The sequence below is a fragment of the Gossypium hirsutum genome, chromosome A06, assembly GCF_007990345.1.
Source record: "Gossypium hirsutum isolate 1008001.06 chromosome A06, Gossypium_hirsutum_v2.1, whole genome shotgun sequence".
Classification (NCBI taxonomy): domain Eukaryota; kingdom Viridiplantae; phylum Streptophyta; class Magnoliopsida; order Malvales; family Malvaceae; genus Gossypium; species Gossypium hirsutum.
The window spans coordinates 43,126,103-43,152,431 of record NC_053429.1 but is presented as its reverse complement, the minus strand read 5'-3'; the positions used below and the strand labels follow the sequence as shown (position 1 = coordinate 43,152,431).

At 34.7% G+C, this 26,329-nt stretch overlaps 1 protein-coding gene across 1 annotated transcript; it reads right to left on the bottom strand.

Moving 5' to 3' along the window:
• Positions 1 to 9,041: 9,041 nt before the first annotated feature.
• On the bottom strand, positions 9,042 to 25,371 carry LOC107963340 (uncharacterized). The gene is made up of 8 exons (XM_016899887.1): positions 25,300 to 25,371; positions 24,611 to 25,174; positions 24,453 to 24,511; positions 23,801 to 24,291; positions 23,702 to 23,711; positions 23,279 to 23,428; positions 22,693 to 22,840; positions 9,042 to 9,350 (listed from the first exon to the last, which is right to left on the bottom strand). Exons 1-8 carry the CDS (start codon positions 25,369 to 25,371, stop codon positions 9,042 to 9,044), a joined length of 1,803 nt encoding a protein of 600 aa, XP_016755376.1.
• Positions 25,372 to 26,329: the final 958 nt, after the last annotated feature.

The window sequence follows — 26,329 nt, the reverse complement described above, 5'->3', positions numbered from 1 at the left end:
GTGCACCCCATGGTGAAAAACTCGGTCGAGCGAAACCTCTATCTGTCAACTCTTACAACTGAGCTTTCAATTCCTTTAATTCGGTTGGTGCCATACGGTACGGCGCTATCGAAATTGCTGTAGTCCCAGGTACAAGTTCAATACCAAACTCTACCTCCCGAACAGGTGGTAACCCTGGCAATTCCTCGGGAAAAACATCTGGATACTCGCAAACCACTGATACTGATTCAAGCTTCTTTTCTGATTCTTTATTATCAATTACGTACGCAAGATACGCCTCACACCCCTTTCTTACATATTTTTGAGCCGACATCGAGGATATTATCATTGTTGACAATCCGTTCAAATCAGTAGACTCAACTCGGATTACCTCATTATTTGTACATCTCAAATCAACGGTCTTACTTTTGCAATTCACTACTGCATCATGTACGGTCAACCAATCCATACCGAGGATAACATCAAATTCATCAAACGGTAAAAGCATCAAATCAGCCGGAAAACAGGAACCTCAGATTTTTAAGGGGCATTTCTTACACACCTTATCGACAAGCACATATTGACCCAAGGGATTTGACACTCTAATAACGAACTCAGTAGACTCAACAGGTAAAGTCTTACTGGATGCTAAAGTCTCACATACATAAGAATGGGTAGAACCAGGGTCAATCAAAGCAATTACATCAGTATCAGAGAGAGTGAAAGTACCAGTAATAACATCAGGCGAAGAAGCATCCTCGCGTGCACGTATAGCATAAGCTCTAGCAAGAGCACGAGCCTCGGATCTGGTTGTAGCATCTTTAGACCCTCTCTGACCGCCGCTAGCATTCCCCGTATTCCTAAGTGGTCTACCTCGTGCGGTAGTACTCGGTTTCCCACTCTGATTCATATTCTGTTTAGACAATCTCGGGCAGTCCTTAATAAAGTGGTTGGCTGATCCGCATTTATAACAGGAGCGGTCATGAAATCTACAACTCCCCGAATGCCATTTACCACAATACTTGCACTCTGTCCTGTCCCGACAATCATTTCCAACACTGGCAACTGAAGTGGCTCGTGTACTCACAGGGGGTCGATCGTGGTCTCGCCTGGAAAAGCTCGAAGTATTCTTTGATCGGCCTGAATCATCTCGAAATTTCTTCGATGATTGCTGAAAAGACTTTCCTGAAGATCTTTTATGAAATTCTCCAACTTCGACATCAGCTTTCCTTTTTTCTTTACTAAGTTCTTCGACTTTGCAAGCTCGCTCGACAAGTACTACGAACTCTCGTATTTCTAGAATGCCTACAAACATCTTTATATCTTCATTCAGCCCATCTTCAAAACGTTTACACATAATAGCTTCAGACGATATACATTCCCGAGCATATCTACTAAGTCTGACAAACTTCCGTTCATAATCAGTAACTGACAGGGAACCCTGTTTAAGCTCAAGAAATTCTTTTCGTTTCTGATCAATGAACCTCTGACTGATGTATTTTTTTCGGAATTCAGTTTGGAAGAACTCCCACGTCACCCATTCTCTGGGTACAACAGAAACCAAGGTGTTCCACCAATAGTAAGCAGAATCACGTAGCAAGGATATATCACATTTCAGGCATTCCTCGGGTGTGCAAGATAGTTCATCAAGTACTCGAATAGTGTTGTCCAACCAAAATTTAGCTTGCTCGGCATCATCACTATCTGTAGCTTTAAATTCAGTAGCCCCGTGCTTTCTGATTCTGTCAACCGGAAGCTTATTTAACCTCGTCTGATCACTTACCGGAGGTATTGTAGGTGCAGGGGCGTATTATTCAGAAGTGGGGGTTGTGGAACAGCCGTATTAGTTCGAATGTATTGGTTGAACCAATCATTCAATACACTATAGAAAGCCTGTCTAGCCTCATCATTCTGATTGCTCGCAACAGGTTGAAAGTCCATCGACGCTGTCCCATGCGCGGGAGCAGGCGCTACACTCTCAACATCATCAGCTACCGCTATCCATTACTATATGAAAACACATTTTTAACAGTCAGAATTCATCATACTATCACATTAATACTATATGGCATGTATAGCTAGACTCAAACACTCTACGTTAGTCCTAGAATCAACTAAACCGTAGCTCTGATACCAATAAAATGTAACACCCCTAGCCCGAGTCCGATCGCCGGTTTAGGCTATCAGGTATCACCGAGCCAAACAATTAAATTTTTTTTTTGTCCATATAATCAATCAACAAAGACAGAAATTAAGCTGAGTACATACTGATCTTTAAGTTATATAAATGCCATTTCCATATGGCTAAAATATTTATAATACAAAACATAACCGTCACCGGCCTAACCTATACATGCCATACCTAGGGCCAAAATATAACTGTACCAAAAAGATCGATAGTATGATGAACTGCTGATGATCCCCGAGTCGGTGGCCATAATTGACAATCTATAAAACAAAGAAATAAAATAAAACAGAGTAAACTTTCGAGGTTTAGTAAGTTTTAAGTGTTTCAAACAATTAAAAACGTATCATTTAAAATCTAACATTAAGTATCACAAGAACCCAAATTTAATTTGTAAATTACTTGGCCAAAAACTCACAAGTACATTAATTATAACCTATTGGCCGAATATATATATATATACATGAATACACAAGAAAATTCTCAGTACATATTTCACTATACTATATGGTTCATAAAATTTCTTTAAGACACATGCTTTTACAATGACATACATTGACCAAATAAGTCATTCTCTTATTCATAAATACGGTATTCATTCACATACATATACACACACTTACATATATATACCATTCTTAGATACTAATAATTCATTTTGAAGTCAATTCACTTATGAGTACGTAATACGTACCTTAGCAGGTATAACATATATAATACTTACTCGCACGGATATTCAATGTTGTAATCATACTTAACTTACTGACACCGGTCCTATCAAGTCTTAGGACTCGAAACACATATCTAGCACAGCCTGCAGGTTTTTAACCCGGATGTCATTCCAGCACGAAGCCTGCGGATCTTTAAGCCCGGATACAATTCCAGCACGAAGCCTGTGGGTCTTTAAGCCCGGATACAATTCCAGCACGAAGCCTGCGGGTCTTTAAGCCCGGATACAATTCCACATCAAATAACATGTTTTTTTTATCGTATTCTAACACATTTTATAGAACATTTCACATTATTAGTAGCCATTGGCTACATTCGGACATGATCTTCTTATGAACACCATTATTTCATTTCAGCTTAAAATCATGCATGAATTTCACACGTACCTTTCATCAATCAAGCTTAACCCTAATTTACCATTCAACTTAATTCAAATAGAACCAAAAAGATCAAAATTCATGTAGTATATATATGTCAAGGCATTATAAATTTTATACTAAAGGCGATTACTCAAAACTTACCTTGTATCTTTCTGAACAAATTTCGGGTTGGCTATTCCGCGACTTTAGCTTTTCCCTTATCCGAGGTTGCCCCTCTATGCTCTTGAGCTTTAATTCAATAAATTTTAAACTAATCATTAATCAATTATTCAAGTATTACTTTCAGAATATAATACATATATATTCGACTTTCACACATACAGATTATAGTAAGCTTATAAGAAATCAATAAGCAATTCATTAGCAAAATTTTTCTTTTATCAATGTTTACTATATAATCACAATTTCACTATAAGCTGAATTCCTGAGCAACAGTCATTAAATTACTTATAACTGGAGCTACGAAACTCCAAATCAATTGCCGTAAATTTTCCTTGAAAATAAACTCATTTATCTTTTATCCATAAAATTTTCATAATTTTTAGTCTATCCAATAAATACCAGATTTTTCCTAAAGTTTCCCTTGTTTCACTGTTTGACAAATCTGACCATTCTTCACTACGAAATAAATTTCTCATTTTACAGAAATCAAAATATGTTTTTGTTTATTTCATTTGAAACTAGACTCACTAAGGAGTCTAAGCATATAAAATTTATTCTATGACCATTTTTATACATTTTATAATGATTTTATAAAAACAGAACAGGGGATCTAGAAGTCATTTTGACTCTGTCCCACATTACTTCAAATATTTCATGATCGGTAATTCTTTTACTTTTACGGTTTCTATTATAGAAAATTAGACTCATCAAGATTTAATTACATAATTTATTCGGCTTCTAATTCAACTCCTACAATTTATGGTGATTTTTGAAAATCACCTTACTGCTGCTGTCCCAAGTAGATTATTACCAATTCACTCTTTCACACATTCTTTGCATACATATTATTTAAGCATGTATCTCACCAATCAATTTCATCATATATATCTATAAATTTACTTATACATAATATCAATACCACATTGTGCTCAAATCATTTTTGAAGTTCAATTTCACCAAGCTTCAACCTAACTTAACCTATAATAGTTCATAACACATTTAAAGCACATACCTTACTAAATTTTATCATAGTCCACAATCAGCCATAGTACATTCAGCCATAGCATAGACACAAATACGTTTAACTTGATTTCTTCATGAAAAATTAAGGCTATAACCGAATAGTCTTTAACCATTTAAACTACAAAACACAATTTATAACTTCAATTTTACAAGCTTATATCATAAGAGTTTCTCCATTAAAATTTTCAATGTATATTCGGCTATAACACAAACACTTAATCTTTACAATTACAAATTCAAAAACTTAACATACTTTTATAATCTCAACCAAATAGAGTACTTTTATTGATTCACAACAAAACATCAACATAACATTTCTAAATGAAAAATCCTCTCATGACCGATTGCTCCTATAGCTACCAAAATGAAAATTTGCACATGGGTTATGGAGAAATTAAGAAACTATCCTAAAACACACAAGAAATTTCTATCAAAACACTTCAAACATACCTTAATCAAGGCTAGGAAGGGGTAGCCGAATGTTTGTTTTCCCCCATTCTCTTCTTGAAATTTTCGGCCAAAGAAATCAAAGGATGAACCAACTTTGGTTTCTCCTCCCCACTAAGCCATTATTCTTTTATTTTTATTCTTTAATTCATTTAGTTTAAATTAATGTTAATATAATATACATATAATATATATTAATCAACTACATGGCCGGCCACTAAAGAAAAATGGATAATTTGACATGCAAGTCCACCCATATTTAAAATTACCTATCACATTTCACAATTGTCTCACATAAGTCCTATTTAATAAATTTTACATACAATTGACAAAATTAAAGCAAGAAACTTTCACACATGCAGGTTCACATACAATAAGCATAAGATATAACGGTTAATTATTTTTGTGACTCGATTTTGTGGTCCCGAAACCACTTTTCGACTAGGGTCAAAAATAGGGCTGTCACACAAATGACGTGAACTTCACTATGAACTCGTAGAAGCTCGTGTTGATAATGTGTTATGAAATAATGAAAGGAAAGAACAAACTAAAGAGAAAATATCAATACAAAGAAGTAATACAATAGAAGATAAACAAGAGGACTTTTTATTTCATGTACAAGCCTTGTACATGCCTCTATTTATAGACCTTCTAACATAATATAATCCCTTAAGTTACAAAGAATAAATAGAGGTCTAATTACTATATAAAACCCTCATAATTCCATTGGGGGTTGCTACAATGGAGGTTACAACTTTGAGAGTTATGGACATCTATAATAAAATAATATTTATAACAGACACTTATTTATAGTGTAAGTGTGGGCTATGAAAGTGCTCTCTAATTAATGTGGGATTTATAGTATAAGTGCTTGAAATGGAGAGTAAATAAATTGTAATGTGAGCATGATGTTTATTTCCTTATTTAGTTAAAATCTTGTAATATATAATATATATGATATATATTATAATATATATAAAATAATAATGTTATATATATAACTTTAACTATAAGTCTGCTCTCATGAATTTATTCAAATGAATCAACTCTAAAAAAAATATAAATAGTGAAAAAATGGCACTTATTTATAATGTAAGTATTTCTCTTGCATATATTATATATTATTATATATAAATACTATATATTACTATATATAAATACTATATGTTACTATATGTAAATAATAAATAACAATATATTATGTAAAAATAATACATAAATAAATTTTAACTATAAAACCTCCCTTATAAATTGCTTCAAATAAAAAAATTTTAAATAATTTAGGTAAATAGTGAGAAAATTAACATTTATTTGTTATGTAAGTGTGAGATACAAAAGTATTTCTAGTCAATGGAATATTTATAATATAAGTGTTTGAAATGGAGACCGGCACATGACAAAAAATTGTAAGGTGAACATAATATTTATTTTGTTATTTAGCTAGTATAATATATATATATATATATATATATAATATGATTTAGCTAGAACCTTGTAATTTATAATATACTAGTATACATTCAACCCACACTTCGGGTCGGGTTAATTGTTTTTGGACTAAATTATAAAGTAAAAAATTGATGGTTAAAATATGCTCCAAATCTTTATAATTTTCGTATATTTGGAATTTAATGAACATACTTTTATCAGAGAATTTTTACCATATTAACGTTTCTAAAAAATTCACTCAACATTTTAACCAGAATAAAATATTTAGACTAATGACATTATAAAAGTTGAATTACCAAATTATCTAAAAAAATAAAAGTATAAAAATGGAATTTTAAAATTGAGAAAAATATAAGGACCAAAACTAAAATTTGACAATTATTATATAATCTTAAGGAAAAAAAAGTTGTCCATTTGAACCGGTGTTAGATAAGGAATGTCTTACAAAATTCCTGTCCCTTTTAAAGAGCGTATTTGATAGCAGTCTTAACTTGATTTAGGAGTAAATGCATTATTCAACATCTTTAAAAATATAAATTAAAAATTTTAAGTAAATCAAGTATGAATTCACAAGTAGACATGTGAATTAACTCGTTTAAATACATCATTTAAAATTAAATTTAAAATAATAAAATATATACTCTCCTTATAAAAATATATTATTTAAAAATCAAAACTAAAAGATAATAAAATAATTTTCTGTTATTAATTATTTTTCTAAGCTATTTGAAAATAAATGATAAATTGATTTGTAAGTCGGCATATACAAACACCTTAAATACATATTTTAAAAATAAAATGAATTAACAAAATATTTTTATTAGATTAAATACAGGGTTAGTATTTGGTACATTAGTAATATATTTTTTTTATTCCATAAACTACTTTAAAGAATTATTATGTGTCTTTTTTTAATATATTTTTTAATATTTTCTTATTTTCTTATAACACACTTGTCAACCCATTAATACAGCTTGTGGAGTCTAAAACTCCACTGACAATGTACTAAATATTTTTTCTCAAATATAAATGTTAAATCAATGCTTTATTCTAGTTATAATGGTGAGGCTGAATTTAGAAAAAAATGCATTCTAACTTATAATGTTAAGATAAGGTTTTTTTTTATGTATTTTGGAAATGTGTTTTTAAGAAAAATTTTATTAGCATTTTAACTGAAATAGTTGAAGAAAATAAATAGTGTCATTGTAAAAGTTGAGAATTAAATTATATCAAATTAAAATATAATTATTAAATTTTAAATGCGATCGTAATTGAAGGACCAAAACTGAAAATTTACCACCCTCTTTTTAGTGGAAAAAAGAAAAAGAAAACCCAATAAACGTGTCATGAAGTTAAGCCTTATGTACATTACATTTCTATCTTAACTATGTTACTTTTCTATCTATACTATTATTTATGAGCGAAAGTTAAAAGGCCTATTTTGCGGTGTTTAAAAAAAATTTTTTGGCTCTAAAAATATTTTTAGAAGAAAAATTATGTTAAATAAGTTGTTTTTTTATGAACTTTTTAGCTTTTTAGATTTGTAAAAGTGTTTTTCAAAAGTACTTCTGAACAGAAGAAGCTAAAATTTTTAGCTTTTCCTATCCCAAAAATACTTTTAGTGCTTAATTACTTTTTCACTCTTCTAATAACATAGTACTTTCCCTTTTTTTTTCTTAGTGCTTAATTACAAATGTGTTAAAATCATTAATTAAAAATTAAAAAATATTTTTTAAAATAATAATTACAAATATTTAAAGGTTATATTTAAATATTTAAAATATAGTTTATATATTCTAATTAAATTTTATAAATAATTAATATTTATTGCTTAAAAATATTTAAAATTTATATTTCATATATTAAAATACTAACAAGTTATAATAAATTTTTTATATTTTTCTAAAATATAATAATATTAAATAATTTAAATATTATTTAAATGCATATTTGTTACTTGATAATAACATGTCTAAAATGGACATTTTATTCCACAAAAGCACTTTTTGACAACAATGCTAAACACTCAAATTTTAAATCAAACTTTTCAAATTTTAAATATTATTTAAGTGCTTTTGAGAAGTACTTTTGTAAAGTTTGATTTAAAATTTCAGTTTTTAGCATTGCGATCAAAAAGTACTTTTAAGGAATAAAATGTCCATTTTAGACATGTTATTATCAAGTAACAAATATACATTTAAATAATAGTTAAATTAGTTAATATTATTATATTTTAGTAAAAATATAAAAAATTATTATAACTTGTTGTTAATATTTTAATATATGAAATATAAATTTTAAATATTTTTAAACAACAAATATTAATTATTTATAAAATTTAATTAGAATATATAAACTATATTTTAAATATTTAAATATAACCATTAAATATTTTTAATTAGTATTTAAAAAAATATTTTTAATTAATGATTTTAACATATTTGTAATTAAGCGCCAAGAAAAAAAGGAAAGTACTATGCTATTGGAGGGGTGAAAAAGTAATTAAGCATTAAAAGTATTTTTGAGAGAGGAAAAGCTAAAAATTTTAACTTCTTTTCAAAAGGTGCTTTTGAAAAGAACTTATGAAAAGCTAAAAATTTCAACCAAAAGCAGCTTGTTTAGCACAGCTTTTCTTCCAAAAGTGCTTTTGGAGTCAGAAGTGCTTTTTTTTTTGGTAAACAAAACGATTACATAGGATGATTCATGGGGGAGTTATCAGCAAAATTATCTTCTTGCAAAATATCTTTAACCCTGGTAGGAGGCGACTCGAAAATACGCAAGGAGTAACCACTTGACAGTGATATTTTAGCCAAAGCATCAGCAACCCAATTGGTTTCTCTGTGAACATAAGTCAAGAACCAATTTTCTTCCGAGGCCAGAATTTGTTGTCTCCTCTTAATAAGTGCATTTTTTGAACCACCAGCCTTGCTTTCACTGATCGAGATCACGTTTTCGAGATTATCCGATCGAATGATGACCTCATTATAGCCTTGTTTCTGAACGATAAGCAAACCATCCAGCAAACCCCAAAGTTCAACAGTCGCGGTAGAGCATTTCCCCAAGAAACGAGTAAAACCTAGGATCCACTCCCCTTTATTGTTGCGCAACACACCACCTGTAACACCCCTCACCCGTATCCAACACCGGGACAGGGCTCGAGGCATTACCGAAACTTTTTCATTCATAAACATACAAAACCGGGTCACCAAATTTTGTCCAAAATTTAAAACTTCTAGAACATAAGCATATCATTCCTTATACAAGCCATCGAGGCCTATAACGTACATTAAGGCGGTTTAGTACAAAACTGAAATCATTCGGTAAACTTTGAGCAACTTAATAAATTTCTAGCTTTGGAGTGTCACACGCTTGTGTAGGTGGGCCGTGTGGGCTTACACGCTCGTGTGGCCTAGGGCATGTCCATGCCTTTAACCAGTGGGCAACACTGACTTTTGGGCACGGCCAAGACACACGCCCGTGGGCTCACCTCTTGTCCAAAACTTGAGCATTCTGTTAAAGTAACACGGCCCAGACACACGCTCGTGTGTCCTACCCGTGTGCTAATTTGACTTAAAGTTTTAGGTGCAGGGGACACACGGCCATACCACACGCCCATGGGGATAGGCCGTATGTCACACACGGCCTAGATACACGCCTCTGTGTCTAACCATGTAGACCTTAATAAGCTATTTTCCAAGCCTTTAGTCACCCCTTTCTACTACTTGTGCCTAATGGTTACCAAGTTTGAGAGAAAGCATGATTATACACTTGTAAATAATCTTAATGAAAATAGTTGTATGGAAACCTCATATCATTGGGTTCATACATAAGTGGTTATTTCCTATTTAGTGTCATGGGTTCCCATATTACATTAATCCATCCGAAATTGGCTCATTCATGTGATTCATTGCCAATTTATAGCAACCCGTCATTTGTAATTAAAACCATGCATAAAATCGTAGGTCATGGCCTACTTAAATTAAGCCAATTTTCATGGCCATATACAAAGAGATAAACATATTTTTACATGCCTTTGCTGGGCAAATCAAATGACACATATAACAAAATATTCAAAAATACTATACATGCCATTGAACAAAATAAACAGAGTCTTTATACCAAAGCTTATTTAGTTAATAGTGTGTTGTTTCTCCAACAGTCTTCCAATCCTTATGAGTCCTCGAGCTCTGTAAAATCGGGAAAAGAGAGGGGTAAACATTTTCATGCTCAGTAAGCTCGAATAACCGAAGAGTAAACTTACCGAGTAATTAGCATACATCCGTACTTAAATCATAAAATCATCCAATATGAAATGATTTCCTATCACATGCACTCAATCAATGAATTTGTCACATAATCATGTATCATGTAATTTAACTAGATGAGCTCATCATCCAAAATTTCATTCATACATGTGCCCTACGTTAATCTCGTTGAGTTTCTAGGAAATCTCGGTAGAATACTCATTATCCATCAATTCATGCAAATGATCTTTCCATATATGCACTCCCGCGAACCTCACATCATATGGCGGGATTACCAGTCCAGGCTAAATCCCCCATATTATTTGAACTCATATGGTGATGTCGGGATTGCCAGTCCAAGCTAAATCCCTTATAATGACAAACACTCTTAATGAGCTCGGATCTGAGTTACCAATCCAGGCTAAATTCAGATCCTAATCGGATTACCCGTCCGGGCTAAATCCACAATGCACTCATATTCTTCGGGAGGCTTGATCATTCAAGGAACACCTGTCCAGGTTAGATTCCTTTCCATACTCAAGATCATGGATTACCCGTCCAGGCTAAATCCTTACTGCAACACATGCAGGATCTTCTTTCACATGTAAAACATGGTTTATCCATTGAATTCCCTTTTAACCTCAACCGAGACGATTATCAACAAGTCATTATCAAAGATGCATTTCATGCATTTTCATGCCATTAATAATGAAATTATCATGCATTCATAAACCATACAATCATGCATATTAGGGTTTAATTTAAGTTATTCGAACTTAACTGGTAACAGTTTCAGAGTTATGTTTCCGTTATTCTGAAACCTTGCGTTTACCTCGATCGGCCTCCGAAATTTGTTTCTCGGGGCCTATAACAACAAATTTAGCTCATTAATACCCCACATTATACATTTCAAGTTTAATATCTACCCTTGGTCCAAATGACCATTTTGCCCCTAACCTTTGACATTTTTTACGATTTAGTCCCTTGGCTCGTATAATGAAACACATGCAATTTCTATCTTACCCAAGCTTAATCAAAATTTTTTCTCTCTTATGGAAACCAACATTTTTCATTATTTTCCTCATTTCTACCACACATTTACATCTTTTGCAAAATAGTCCCTATAAGGGTTTCTCATGAAAACCAACTTGGAAAAGATGTTTAACACACATTTATCTTTCATATTCCTCCATAATCCATAAAAATACCAATAACTCATGCATGGGTAAATTTTTGAACATGAAACCTAGCATGAAATATGGGTAGAAATGGAGAGAGCAAATTACCGAGATTTCAAAAATACAAAGAACATGAAAAGCGGGGCTTGGGAGCACTTACTATTGAGCTTAAAAATTGAAGAAACCCTAGCTATGGTGTCCTCCAAATTTCAGCAGCTATGGGAAGAAGATGAGCATATTTTTTCTCCATTTTTCCCTTTTTATTTCATTAAAATGACAAATGACCAAAATGCCCTTATGCCCTTTCTTTAAAATTTCATCCATGCAAGCCCATTTTTGTCCAAAAATTTAGAATTTGGGAAAATTGATCTCCAAGGCCTTCTAATTCATAATCTATAGCAATTTCATACAAATTGTTTCTAGAATCCAAGTTTCCAATTTATTCAATTTAGTCCCTAATTTCCAATTGGACACCTTATACTTATAATTTCTTCATAAAACTTTAACACATGCATATACTCATATTCTAGGCCTCATAATAATCATAAAATAAATATTTTTGATGTCGAATTTGTGGTCCCAAAACCACTATTCTGACTAGGCCCTATTTCGGGATGTTACATTTCTCCCCCCTTAGGGACTTTCGTCCTCAAAAGTCTTACCAAAAGATAGATTTGGATATTGGCTTCTCATGGTTTCTTCTGGCTCCCATGTGGCTTCTTCTACACCATGTTGATGCCATAAAACTTTTACAAGAGCCACATCTTTATTTCTCAACTATTTAACTTCACAAGCCAATATCTTAACCAGTTCTGTAACACCCCCACGCCCGAAACCGTCACTGGAGTCAAGCTTGAGGTGTTACTAAACTTATCTTACCTTTTAAAAAACTCTAAACCACTTATTTTAATTTTCGGAATAAACTATTTTTCTGCATCATGGTTGCTTAAAAATTCATTTCTAGAGTTTCAAAACTTGAAATTAAGATCCGTAAATTTTTCCTGAAACTAGACTCATATATCTATCTACTAATTTTTTTCTAGAAATTTTTACTTAGCCAATTAGTACAGTTTATTAGTTAAAGTTACCCCTGTTTTAGAATTCGACTGCACTGGCCTCTACTTACTACGAACCACTTTTCTCTCTGTAAAAAAAATCATATGACTGTACTGTTTGTTTCTATTAAAACTAGATTCAATAAGGATTCTAACCATATAAAGTACACCACCTAATTAGTTTTGTAAAATTTATGGTGAATTTCTAAAGTTGGAACAGGGGACCCAGAAATCGCTCTGGCCCTATTTCACTAAAACTCAGATACCCTATAAAATACAAAACCTTTACCTATTTTTCTTATTCCATATGAAAATAGACACAACGAGCTTTAATTTCATATATTATTCACCATCAAACCATCTCTCTACAATTTCTTGTGATTTTTCAAAATCCCATTATTTCTGATACTTGAATCTGTTTTTAAGTTACTTTCACATTTTTCTTAGTTTTCATGTGATAGTTACTACTTAATCATACATACTATTAAACATGTATATCATCAGCCACTCTATTAGCTAATCACTAGCAAGTATTTACACATCATTCATTGATCATATCATATCAAAAGAAACCAAGTTCCTATACATGCCATACACAAAACGAAACGTCTAACTATACCAATGTGATTTCTTCGATAGTGTGATCGGGTCTCCGACATTTCCTTCGATCCCCGAGTGGCTTGATAAAAACTATAAGAAAAAGAAAATAAAGAGAGTAAGCACTAGGCTTAGTAAGCTTACAAGCAAATAAATTACAACATTCAACATAATGAATAATTATACATAATGTCACCTAGCCTCATAAACTTTCTTTACTTCTCATTTTCTACCTTCTTCTTTACTCACTTACCTTCTTTCTTACCTGACCTTTCACTATTCATAAATATAATCTACCTTCCCTTTTGCTGATAATTCACTGTAATTTAACGTGTACAATGACCCGTTGAACCACTCGGAATACTAAGGATACTAGGGTCGTTCCTGTCTATCAATATCCTGCCAATGCCATGTCTTCGACATGGACTTACATGAATTATTCCTGTCTCCAATGCCATATATATATAATAAGGGCTTACATGGCTCATTCCTGTCTCCAAAGCCATATAACTGATATGGACTTACATGGCTCATTTCTGTCCTGTCCTGTCCTGTCAACCCCAATATCCTAACATTCCTAAGGTTCAAACGGGGTTTCCTAATGCTTTTTCTCTGTCACTTCGCCTTTAATTCGACTTTAAATATTTAAACAAAATAAGTATATAAATGCTGGAAATTGACAATAATAATGTAAAATAAAAGAATATTGCATTTATTTACTGTAAACTTACCTCGATACAAAATGTGACTAAACTTTACAATTTAGTCCTTTACTTTTTCTTTTCCCCAATCTACTCCCGAATTACTCCCGAATTTCACTCTTCTTGATCTATAATAGCAAATTTAACTTATTTAATATTCACATTTATCAAAACAGTCCTTGACCCAAACTTTGGCAAAATTACATTTTTGCCCCTAAACTTTCACATATTTGCACTTTTTCCCCAAGGCTCGTAATTTAAACTTCATCCTATTTTCTTATGTTTTATGACATTCTGATCATTTTTCCCTTCTATGACAACATCAAATTCACACTCTAACATGTACTTATGACTATTAGGTATTTTTACCGATTAAGCCCTTTTACTCGTTTTCACTTAAAACCGAGTAGCACAAGTTGTCTAACATAATTTAAAACTTCATGTTCTATTGTAAAACATCAAAATAAACACTTTTCACCTATGGGTATTTTTCCAAATATGAACCCTAACTTAAATTATTGCTAGCATAAGCTTTATCGAGCTATTGGGACTCCGAAAACGTAAAGAACATTAAAAACGGGGCTTGAAATCACTTACTATGGAGCTTGAAAGCTTGAAACAAACCCTAGCTATGGAGAACCCTTGAAATTTCGTGCTAATGAAGAAGATGATGAATTTTGTGTTATTTTTCCCTTTTTATTTCATTTAATATCCAAATGACCAAAATGCCCTTCCTTATTAAACTTTCAAAAATTCCATCCATGTCCTATTTTGTCCATGAACTTAGAAATTGGTCAAATTGTTATTTAAACCCTCCTAATTAATATTCCAAAGCAATTTCATACTAAAAACTTCTAGAATGCAAGTTTTGCAAATTATTCGATTTAGTCCCTAATCTCAACTTAAGCACTTTATGCATAGAATTTCATCACGAAATTTTCACACAATCATGCAATCATATCATGAACCTCAAAATAATAATAAAATAAATTTTTCTACCTCAGATTTGTGGTTTCACAACTACTGTTCTGTTTAGGCCCTATTTTGGGATGTTACAAGTTCTTCTCCACAGGTCATGTCCGGTCAAATTTTGATCTCAGTCAGCGAAATTACATGAGAGGAGTCTGATCGGTATCTCTTTAACATGGGCACATGGAACACATCATGAATCTTTTCCAGTTCGGTGGCAATGCCAAACGATAGGTTAATAGTCCAACTCTTTCGGTGATCTCATACGGTCCGATAAATCGTGGACTCAATTTACCTTTTCGACCAAATCTCAATACCTTTTTCCATGGAGATACTTTCAAGAATACTCTTTCTCCAACTTGAAACTCAATTTCTTTTCTTTTCAGATTAGCATAAGACTTTTGTCTATCTGATGCCGCTTTTAAATAATCTCGTATCACTTTAACTTTTTCTTCAGTTTCTTTAATCAGATCAACTCCATGAATCTGATTTTCCTTGAGTTTTGTCCAGTACAATGGAGTTCAACATTTCCTACCATACAAGGCCTCATAAGGCGCCATCTTCAAACTTGTTTGGTAACTATTGTTGTAGGCAAATTCTACTAATGGTAGATATTTTTCCCAACTACCTTGAAATTCAAGAATGCAACAACGCAACATGTCCTCGAGAATCTGAATCATCCGCTCAGACTGACCATCGGTCTAAGAGTGAAAAGCTGTCCTAAAGCTCAACTTTGTACCCAAGGTTTCTTGTAACCTCTTCTAGAATCTCAAAGTGAACCTTGGGTCTTTATCCAAAATAACTGATAGTGGTGCTCCGTGCAATCTTACTATCTCAGAAATGTACAAATCGGCCAATATATCAAGGGAATAATTCGTTCTTACCGGGATAAAATGAGTCGACTTTGTCAGTTTGTCCACTATAACCCATATGGCATCTTTCTTTTTGGGAGTCCAAGGTAATCTTGTCACGAAATCCATGGTAACTTTGTCCCACTTCCATTTGGGGACCATTATAGGCTATAACAAACCTGAAGGCACTTGATGTTCAGCTTTAACTTGCTGACATACCGGGCATCTCAATAAAAATTCAAAAACGTCTCTTTTCATGCCATTCCACCAGTACATTTTCTTTAAATTGTTGTACATCTTGGTACTTCCCGGGTGAACTGACAAACGACTGTTATGTGCTTCTTGCAAAATCTTCCGAATAAGTTCATTTTCTTTAGGTACACAAACCCTATCTTTGAACATCAAACATCCATCAGGACTAATTCGGAAATCGGTCTCAATACCAGACTCACATTGAGCCCTTTTTGCTTGCAAGTCATCATCATTAAACTGAGCATCACAAATTTCCTGCAGAAATGTCGGCCTAGCCTCCAGCTTGGCCAGAACTGAACCATCATCAAGCAATGTCAAACGAGTATCCATGGCTCTCAAGGCATACAGGGATTTTCTACTCAATGTATCGGCAACCACATTCACCTTTCCCGAGTGATAGTCGATAATCAAATCATAATCTTTAATTAATTCTAACCATCTCCACTGTCTCAAATTTAATTCTTTCTGAGTCATCAAGTAGTTCAAACTCCTGTGGTCCGTGAATATACGACAAGTCTCACCATACAAATAATGTCTCCAAATTTTTAAGGCAAAAACAATAGCAGCAAGCTCTAGGTTGTGGGTTGGATAATTCTTCTCATGAGGCTTCAATTTTCGTGAAGCATAGGCTATCACCTTGCCATCTTGCATAAGCACACAACCCAATCCATTTAAGGATGCATCACTGTAGACCACAAATTCTTTTTTCGGTTCAGGTAGAACTAAAACAGGAGCTTCGATCAGCAATGTCTTTAACTTTTCAAAACTTTGCTGACACTTCTCTGTCCATTCAAACTTAACATCTTTCTGTAGCAGCTTTGTCATCGGAGTCACTATCATGGAAAATCCTTTTACAAACCTTCAATAATAACCAGCTAAGCCCAAAAAGCTTCTAACCTCAGTTACATTCTTAGGCGATTTCCATTCAACAATTGCCAAAATTTTACTTGGATCAACTCGAATGCCTTCACCCGAAACTATATGACCTAAAAATCCAACTTCCTAGAGCCAAAATTCACTCTTGCTAAACTTAGCATACAGTTGCTTTTCCCGCAAGGTCTGCAACACAGTTTTCAGATGCTTCACATGCTCTGTCTCATCTCTAGAGTAGATCAAAATGTCGTCAATAAACACAATGACAAACTTAGCCAAATATGGCCGAAAGATCCTATTCATTAGATCCATAAACACGACCGGTGCATTCGTCAGCCCAAACGGCATGACAAGAAATTCATAATGGCTATACCTCATTTTGAAAGCTGTCTCGGGTACATCCGAGCCTTTAACTCGCAACTGATAATAGCCAGACCTCAAGTCTATCTTGGAGAATACGGTGGCTCCTCTCAATTGGTCAAACAAATCATCGATCCTTAGCAAAGGATACTTATTCTTAATAGTCACCTTATTCAGTTGTCGATAATCGATACATAACCTCATCAACCCATCTTTCTTCTTCACGAACAACACGGGGGCACCCCAAGGTGAAAAAATTGGCCTTGCAAATCCCTTATTAGTCAGCTCTTGCAATTGTGCCTTCAACTCTTTCAACTCAGTTGGTGCCATTCTGTACGGAGCAATAAAAATGGGAGTCGTCTCTGGCATCAACTCAATACCAAACTCTATCTCCTTTTCAGGAGGTAGTCCGAGTAATTCTTCCGGAAACACATCTGGATACTCACTTACTATCGGCACAGACTCAATCTTTAATGCAATTTCCTTAGTGTTCATCACAAATGCAAGGTACGCTTCGTATCCTTTCCTCATATATCTCTGGGCAACCATTGCTGTGATTACAACCGGCTACAAACCCAATTCTCTTAATTTGACCTGTAGAACCTTACCATCCGGGCATCTTAACTTAATATATTTACTACTACAATTCACAGTTACACTATGAAGGGCTAACCAATCCATACCAAGTATTACATCAAATTCATCAAACGGTAACAACATAAGGTTAGCCGAGAAACAACAACCTTGAATCGTCAAAGGACAATTCTTACAAACTTTATCAACTAGGGCTGATCTACCTAGTGGATTCGACACTCTAATAATATCTTCCGTATGTTCAGCAGGTATGTTCATACTAGACGCCAATCTCATGCAGATATATGAATGCATCACCCCAGGTCAATTAAAGCAACAACACTTATATTAAAAAGAAAGAAGGTACCCGTAATAACATCAGGAGCAGCGGTTTCCTCTCGAGCACGTATCGCATACGTTCTTGCCGGGGCTCGAACCTCTGGTTTTGCAGCGTCTTTAGTTATGACTCGACTGCCACTAGCACTCCCAGGGTATCTCGGAGGTTTACTTCGAAGAATAGGAGCACTCGATTTTGGGGTTACATCCACTCCTTTTTCAGCTCGTTCTGGGCAGTCTCTAAGGAAGTGATCAAGAGAACCACATCTGAAACATGCACCGCTCTTCATTCGGCACTCACCGAAGTGAAATTTTTTGCAGCTCTTACACTTCGGTTTTTGATCATTTACACTCCCTACACTAGTCTCTATCGGGGAGGAAGACTTTTGACCTCTTCGTTTAGAGCTTCTCGATCTACCCGAATATCCCACTGACGAAGTGGAGCGTTCAAGAAGGCTTTTAGCTTTTTTCATGGAGAACGAGAGTGTTTTACCGCTAGACCTCTTGCTCGTAACTCGAGCCTCTCTCTTAGCTTGTTTTCTTTCATTATTAAGTTTCTCGGACTTCTTGGCTCGATCGGCCAATGCGGTGAACTCCCGTATTTCCAAGATCCCAATCAACAACTTGATATCCTCATTCAGACCTTTCTCGAAGCGTTTACACATTTCCAATTCTGTTTGGACCCACTCGATTGCGTACTAACTTAGTCGTACGAACTCTCTCTCATATTCTGCTATAGTCTTGTTACCTTGTTTGAGTTCCAGGAACTCCTTTCGCTTCGAGTCCAAAAACCATTGGCTAATATATTTCTTCCTAAACTCTGCTTGGAAGAAATCCCAAGTAATATTTTCTTTCAGCACTACCGAGGATACGGTTTTCCACCAATTGTATGCAGTGTCCTTCAAAAGGGACACAAAACACTTCAAACATTCCTCGGGTGTGATGAAAAATCATCTAACACCCGTATAGTATTTTCGAGCCAGAACTTGGCTCTTTCAGCGTCATCATCAATTTAGCTCTGAATTCTTCAGCCCCATACTTTCTCACCGGTGCCATACCTCGTGGCACATCCTCATCAGGTTGGTTAGGGGGCGGGGGTGGTCTTTGTATATTGGGGCAATTTCTTAGACAATCCCCAAACCATTCATCCATCATATCAAAGAAGGCAACTTGGGCCTCTTCTCGGCCTTCTTACATCAGCCTTCTACTACTACTAGATACAGCTCGTTGTACGGAAGCTAGAGCATGGCTCTCGGCTCCCTCGGACTCATCTTGTGCTTGATTGGAAGACATTTACTATATTCAAAACAATTTAAACAATTAGGAGACGTCATACTATCAACATTCGAGTAATGGCATGTATAGCGAACCTTTAACGTCCTCTACGGTAGTCCTAGAACCGACTAAATCGTAGCTATGATACCAATAAATGTAACACCCCTCACCCGTATCCAATACCGGGAGAGGGCTCGAGGCATTACCCAAACATTATCATTCATAAACATACAAAATGGGTCACCAAATTTCGTCCAAAATTTAAAACTTCTAGAACATTAGCATATCATTCCTTATACAGGCCATCGAGGCCTACAACCTACATTCAGGTGGTTCAGTACAAAACCAAAATCATTTGATAAACTTTGGGCGACTTAAAAAATTTCTAGCTTTAGAGTGTCACACGCCCGTTTAGGTGAGCCGTGTAGGCTCACACGCTCGTGTGGCCTAGGGCACATCCATGCCTTTAACCCGTGGGCAACACTAACTTTTGGGCATGGCCAAGACACACGACCGTGGGCTCACCCCGTGTCCAAAACTTGAGCATTCTGTTAAAATAACACGGCCCAGACACACGCCCGTGTGTCCTACCCGTGTGGTAATTTGACTTAAAGTTTTAGGTGCAGGGGACACACGGCCATACCACACGCCCATGGGGTGCAGGGGACACACGGCCTAGACACACGCCCGTGTGTCTAACCATTTGGACCTTAATAAGCTATTTTCCAAGCCTTTAGTCACCCCTTTCTACTACTTGTGCCTAATGGTTACCAAGTTTGAGAGAAAGCATGATTACACACTTGTAAATTATCTTAATGAAAATAGTTGTATGGAAACCTCATATCATTGGTTTCATACATAAGTGGTTATTTACTATTTAGTGTAATGGGTTCCCATATTACATTAATCCATCCGAAATTGGCTCATTCATGTGATTTATTACCAATTGATAGCAACCCATCATTTGTAATTAAAACCATGCATAAAATCGTAGGTCATGGCCTACTTAAATTAAGCCAATTTTCATGGCCATATACAAAGAGATAAACATATTTTTACATGCGTTTGTTGGGAAAATCAAATGAAACATATAACAAAATACTCAAAAATACTATACATGCCATTGAACAAAATAAATAGAGTCTTTATACCAAAGCTTGTTTAGTTAATAGTGTGTTGTGTCTCCAACCATCTTCCAATCCTTATGAGTCCTCGAGCTCTATAAAACAGGGAAAAAGAGGGGTAAGCATTTTCATGCTTAGTAAGCTCGAACAACTGAAGAGTAAACTTACCGAGTAATTAGCATACATCCGTACTTAAATCATGAAATCATCCAATATGAAATGATTTCCTATCACATGCACTCAATCAATGAGTTAGTCACATAATCATGTATCATGTAATTTAACTAGATGAGCTCATCATTCAACATTTCATTCATACATGTATCCTACGTTAATCTCGTTGAGTTTCTAGGAAATCTCAATGGAATACCCATTATCCGTTAATTCATTCAAATGATCTTTCCATATATGCACTCTCGCGAACCTCATATCATATGGCGGGATTACCAGTCCAGGCTAAATCCCCATATTATATGAACTCATAAGGTGATGTCGGGATTGCCAGTCCAGGCTAAATCCCTTATAACGACAAATACTCTTAATGAGCTCGGATCTGAGTTACCAGTCCAGGATAAATTCAGATCCTAATCGGATTACCCGTCCGGGCTAAATCCACAATGCACTCATATTCTTCGGGAGGCTTGATCATTCAAGGAACACCCGTCCGGGTTAGATTCCTTTCCATAATAGATATCATGGATTACCCATCTGGGCTAAATCCTTACTGCAACACATGCAGGATCTCCTTTCACATGTAAAACATGGTTTATCCATCAAATTCCCTTTTAACCTCAACCGAGACGATTATCAACAAGTCATTATCAAAGATGCATTTCATGCATTTTCATGCCATTAATAATGAAATTATCATGCATTCATGAATCATACAATCATGCATATTAGGGGTTTACTTTAAGTTATCCGAACTTACCTGGTAACAGTTTCAGAGTTATGTTTCGGTTATTCCGAAACCTTGCGTTTACCTCGGTCGGCCTCTGAAATTTGTTCCTCGGGGTCTATATCAACAAATTTAGCTCATTAATACTCCACATTATACATTTCAAGTTTAATATCTACCCTCGGTCCAAATGACCATTTTGCCCTTAACTTTGACATTTTTTACGATTTAGTCCCTAAGCTCGTATAATGAAACACATGCACTTTCTATCTTACCCAAGCTTAACCGAACATTTTTCTCTCTTATGGCAACCCACATTTTTTATTATTTTCCTTATTTCTGCCACACATTTACATCTTTTGCAAAATAGTCCCTAGAAGGGTTTCTCATGAAAACCAACTTGGAAAAGATGTTTAACACACATTTATCTTTCATATTCCTCCATAATCCATCAAAATACCAATAACTCATGAATGGGTAAATTTTTGAACATGAACCCTAGCATGAAATATGGGTAGAAATGGAGAGAGCAAACTACCGGGATTTTAAAAATACAAAGAACATGAAAAATGGGTCTTGGGAGCACTTACTATTGAGCTTGAAAATTGAAGAAACCCTAGCTATAGTGTCCTCCAAATTTTGACAGCTATGGGAAGAAGATGAGCATATTTTTGCTCTATTTTTCCCTTTTTATTTCATTAAAATGACAATTGACCAAAATGCCCTTATGCCTTTTCTTTAAAATTTCATCCATGCAAGCCCATTTTTGTCCAAAAATTTCAAATTTGGGCAAATTGATCTCCAAGACCTTCCAATTCATAATCTATAGCAAATTTATACAAATTGCTTCTAGAATCCAAGTTTTGCAATTTATTCAATTTAGTCCCTAATTTCCAATTGGACTCCTTATACTTAGAATTTCTTCATAAAACTTTAACACATGCATATACTCATATTCTAGGCCTCATAATAATCATAAAATAAATATTTTTTATGTCGAATTTGTGGTCCTGAAACCACTATTTCGACTAGGCCCTATTTCGGGTTGTTACACCACCTGCAGCAGAAAGATCGGACACAGAGTGAACAACACCATCAGTTTTAAGAACTACATATGTACCCGAGTTCTGACGAATTGGAAGCTGCTTTTGCTGCGAATCTATCCCTTCATTGAAGGTGTAAAGAAAATGCTTTGCCCAACTGTAAGAAGCAATGATAATATCCTTCGGACTCAAGCCATTTCCTTAAAAAATAATCAAATTCTAATTCTTCCAAATACGCTAAAGAATGATCCCAAAGAGGCAAGGCCAAGAACAATCACTCTGCCTATTGGAAGAATGAAGTTGCAAATTCGAAGTAAGCCAATCAGTCATAGAAGCAGAGAAAAAATTACTAAGCTGGGTAATAGGAAGGATCTGATGCCAAATTTCCTTCGCAAAAGAACAGTCTTTAAGAATATGCATAGCATCCTCCATGGAATGACCATAAAGTTAACACGACGCGTCCTGATCAATACCCCTTCTAACTCTCTCCGAATTGGTTAAAAGTCTTTGTTTAAGAATTAACCAGAGAAAATGTTTCACACGATGCGGACCTGGAATTTTCCAAATCTTTCTTCATTTCATCTCTTGCGGATGCCAAGATTCCTCTTTCAAAGCATAGTAAGCACTCTTCACAGAAAAAACTCCAGACGTCGTTCTTGACCAAGAGAGATTATCCGACCTAGCCTGAATCATGGGAGGAAGAATGCTAATGATGTGCTCCACCACATCTTCAGGTAACCACAATCTAAAAAGGGCAAGATTCCACTCCCCATTAGGCAAAACCATCTCACTAACAATGGTATTAGGATAAAAAAAGCTATGCCCCGAAACATAGTTTTTGAGGGGTCCTTTATTAGGAACCTAGCAATCCTCCCAATACCAAATAGTCTTACCATTACCAATGGACCAAATCATAAAGCTACGTAACAAGGGCCAAACTCGGGCAATAACTTTCCACATATAAGAACAACTCTCCTCATTATAGAGTCAGGCATACTATCCTTCATTCTATACTTACCTCTGAGAACCTGAACCCAAAGAGTTCTAGTCTTAGAAATAAGATTGTATCCAAGTTTCATCATAAAAGCACTGTTCTGATCACTCAATCAACGAAAACCAAGACCCCCACTAATTTTAGGCTGACAGAGGTCTTCCCATTTAACTAAAGCTATCTTACTTTTGCCTTCCACAGTGCCCCAAATGAATTGTCTTGTTAGACCTTCAATGGCGTCAAAGACTCCCTTAGGCACAAGAGAAGATTGCATGAAATATCTTGGAATAGATAATAGGACGGAATGTGCTAAGGTGACCCTTCTAGCAAAAGAGAGACGTTTGGCATCCCAACTCGAGAGTCTACTACGAACTCCATCCACAAAAAAATCCAAAATACTCTTGGTAACTCTTCTATGAAAAAGTGGAACCCTGAGATAATGACCTAAGTCATTGACTTTTTGAAAACCAAGTATGTCATTGATCTCATTTCTTGAAGATATATTAACCCCCGTAAAAAAGAACACATTTGTTTTCCTAGCATTAACTTTGTGACCAGAAATCTTGCAAAAATTACTAAGAAACTTCGTAAAGAGACCACTGTGCACCACGTCGGCTCTGCTAAAGATCACCAAATCATCAGCAAAAAAAAATGCAAAAGACTCGGTTTAGAACATGAAAGCCGAATAGGACTCCACTCTCTTGCTAAAATGCTTCCGTGAAATTTATGACCCAGCCACTCCATGCATAAAACAAAAAGATATGAAAACAAGGGACACCCTTGGCGAATACCCCTTACTGGCTTAAACTTCTGAGTTGGCACACCATTCCATAGAACCTGCATAAAAGAAAGCATGATAGCATTCATAATAACTTTAATCGAATGAGAAGAAATACCTGCTGTGATGAGCGAAGCCTCCACAAAGTCCCATCTAACCCTATCATATGCCTTTTCCAGATCAATTTTAATAGCCATCCACTGGAGACTCTTCTTAACTCTCATAGAGTGCAAGACTTTTTGAGCGATTATGACATTGTCAATAATGCTTCGTCCAGCAATGAAACTTGCTTGCTCTTGGCCAATGATCTTCGGAAAGATGATCTTAAATCTATTAGCAATAATCTTCATGACTAACTTGTACAGCACAGAACAAAGACTGATCGGCCTGAGCTGAGAGAACCACATATGTCCTCTCCAATAGTATCCTATTAATTCTGAAAAAAAACCAGCTTGAAACCCATCACTACCAGGGGTTTTAAAAAGTGCCATGTCAAAAAGAAAAACCTTTATTTCTTCATTCGTAACATTTTGCTCAAGAAAATCCACATCTTCTGAGTTTAAGCCAGGAAAAGCACTTCGAGGCAAATTTCCTACCGAGCCAGGGTCTTCCCCATAGAGTTTTTGAAAGAAATTGACCGCTTCCGACTTGAGGGTATCTTGATCAAAAACCCAATTCCCATAAGCACCGCGTAAAGCCGTGATTTTATTGAACTTCCTCCTCTGTAAAGTACGTATATGGAAATAACTAGTGTTTCGGTCCCCCAGTTTCAGCCACTCACATCTCAATTTTTGTTTCCAGAGTATCTATTCATGATAAAGAATGCTTTCAAGCTCCCCCGGATCACAAATTCTTGATGCCGAAGAGAATTAGACCATGAAAGATCCACGACACGTTGCACATTGGAGAGCTTGTACATCAAGAGACGCTTCCTCTGGCTAATATGACCATAAACACAATTATTCTAGTTCTTGAGCTTGTCTGTGAAACCAGCAATTGCATTAGACATGTTCCTATCAAAACTCCAATTTTCCTTGATGAAATCATAGAAATTATGATGCTGCAACTAGCCAGCCAGAAATCGGAAAGGACGATTAGGAACATTCCTAACTTCAGAGTAAAGATTAAGGAGGAGTGGACGATGATCAGACTTAATCCAAAAGTGCTTTTTTCAAGCACTGCAGAACGGGCCCTAAGTCTTATGGACACTACTTTTCTATATACTGTGTATAAATGTTTTATTGAGTTAGTTTCATCCTTAGCTAAATTATTAATTCGGTTAGAAAATTATGAAAATATTTTTTCATAATTAAAATAAATTAAACTACTTGAGGTAACCCATTAAAATATGCATATAATGGGATTTGAACCAACATCAGTTAGATTAGTAAAATTTTAAATTTATCACTCAATTAAAACTTTATTTCAATATATTTTATACATTTTTATTTTAATATGCACAAGTTATTATCTTCATTAGTTGTATATTTATACTTACTATTAATAAAACACTGACTGAGTTAGTGTTACAGGTTAATCGGATACCAACTCAGTTAGGAATTACAGAAATATCCTTCCGTAATTAAAGTGAGTCATATATTTTTGAGGGTATTTTAGTCTTTTCATTTCAACAAAAATAATATATATACATATATTAGGATTTGAACCCACACTAATAAGATTAGTAAAACCTTAAATTTATCATTCAACCAAAGCTTTATTTTAATATTTTTATATAATTTTTAATATTTACAATTTATTATCTTTACCAGTTGTATATATCATAAATAATGTTGTTAATTGGGTTGTTGTCACAAGTCAACTTGATACTAACTCCCAGTTGATGACAAAATCATGATAAATAATTGAAGTGCATT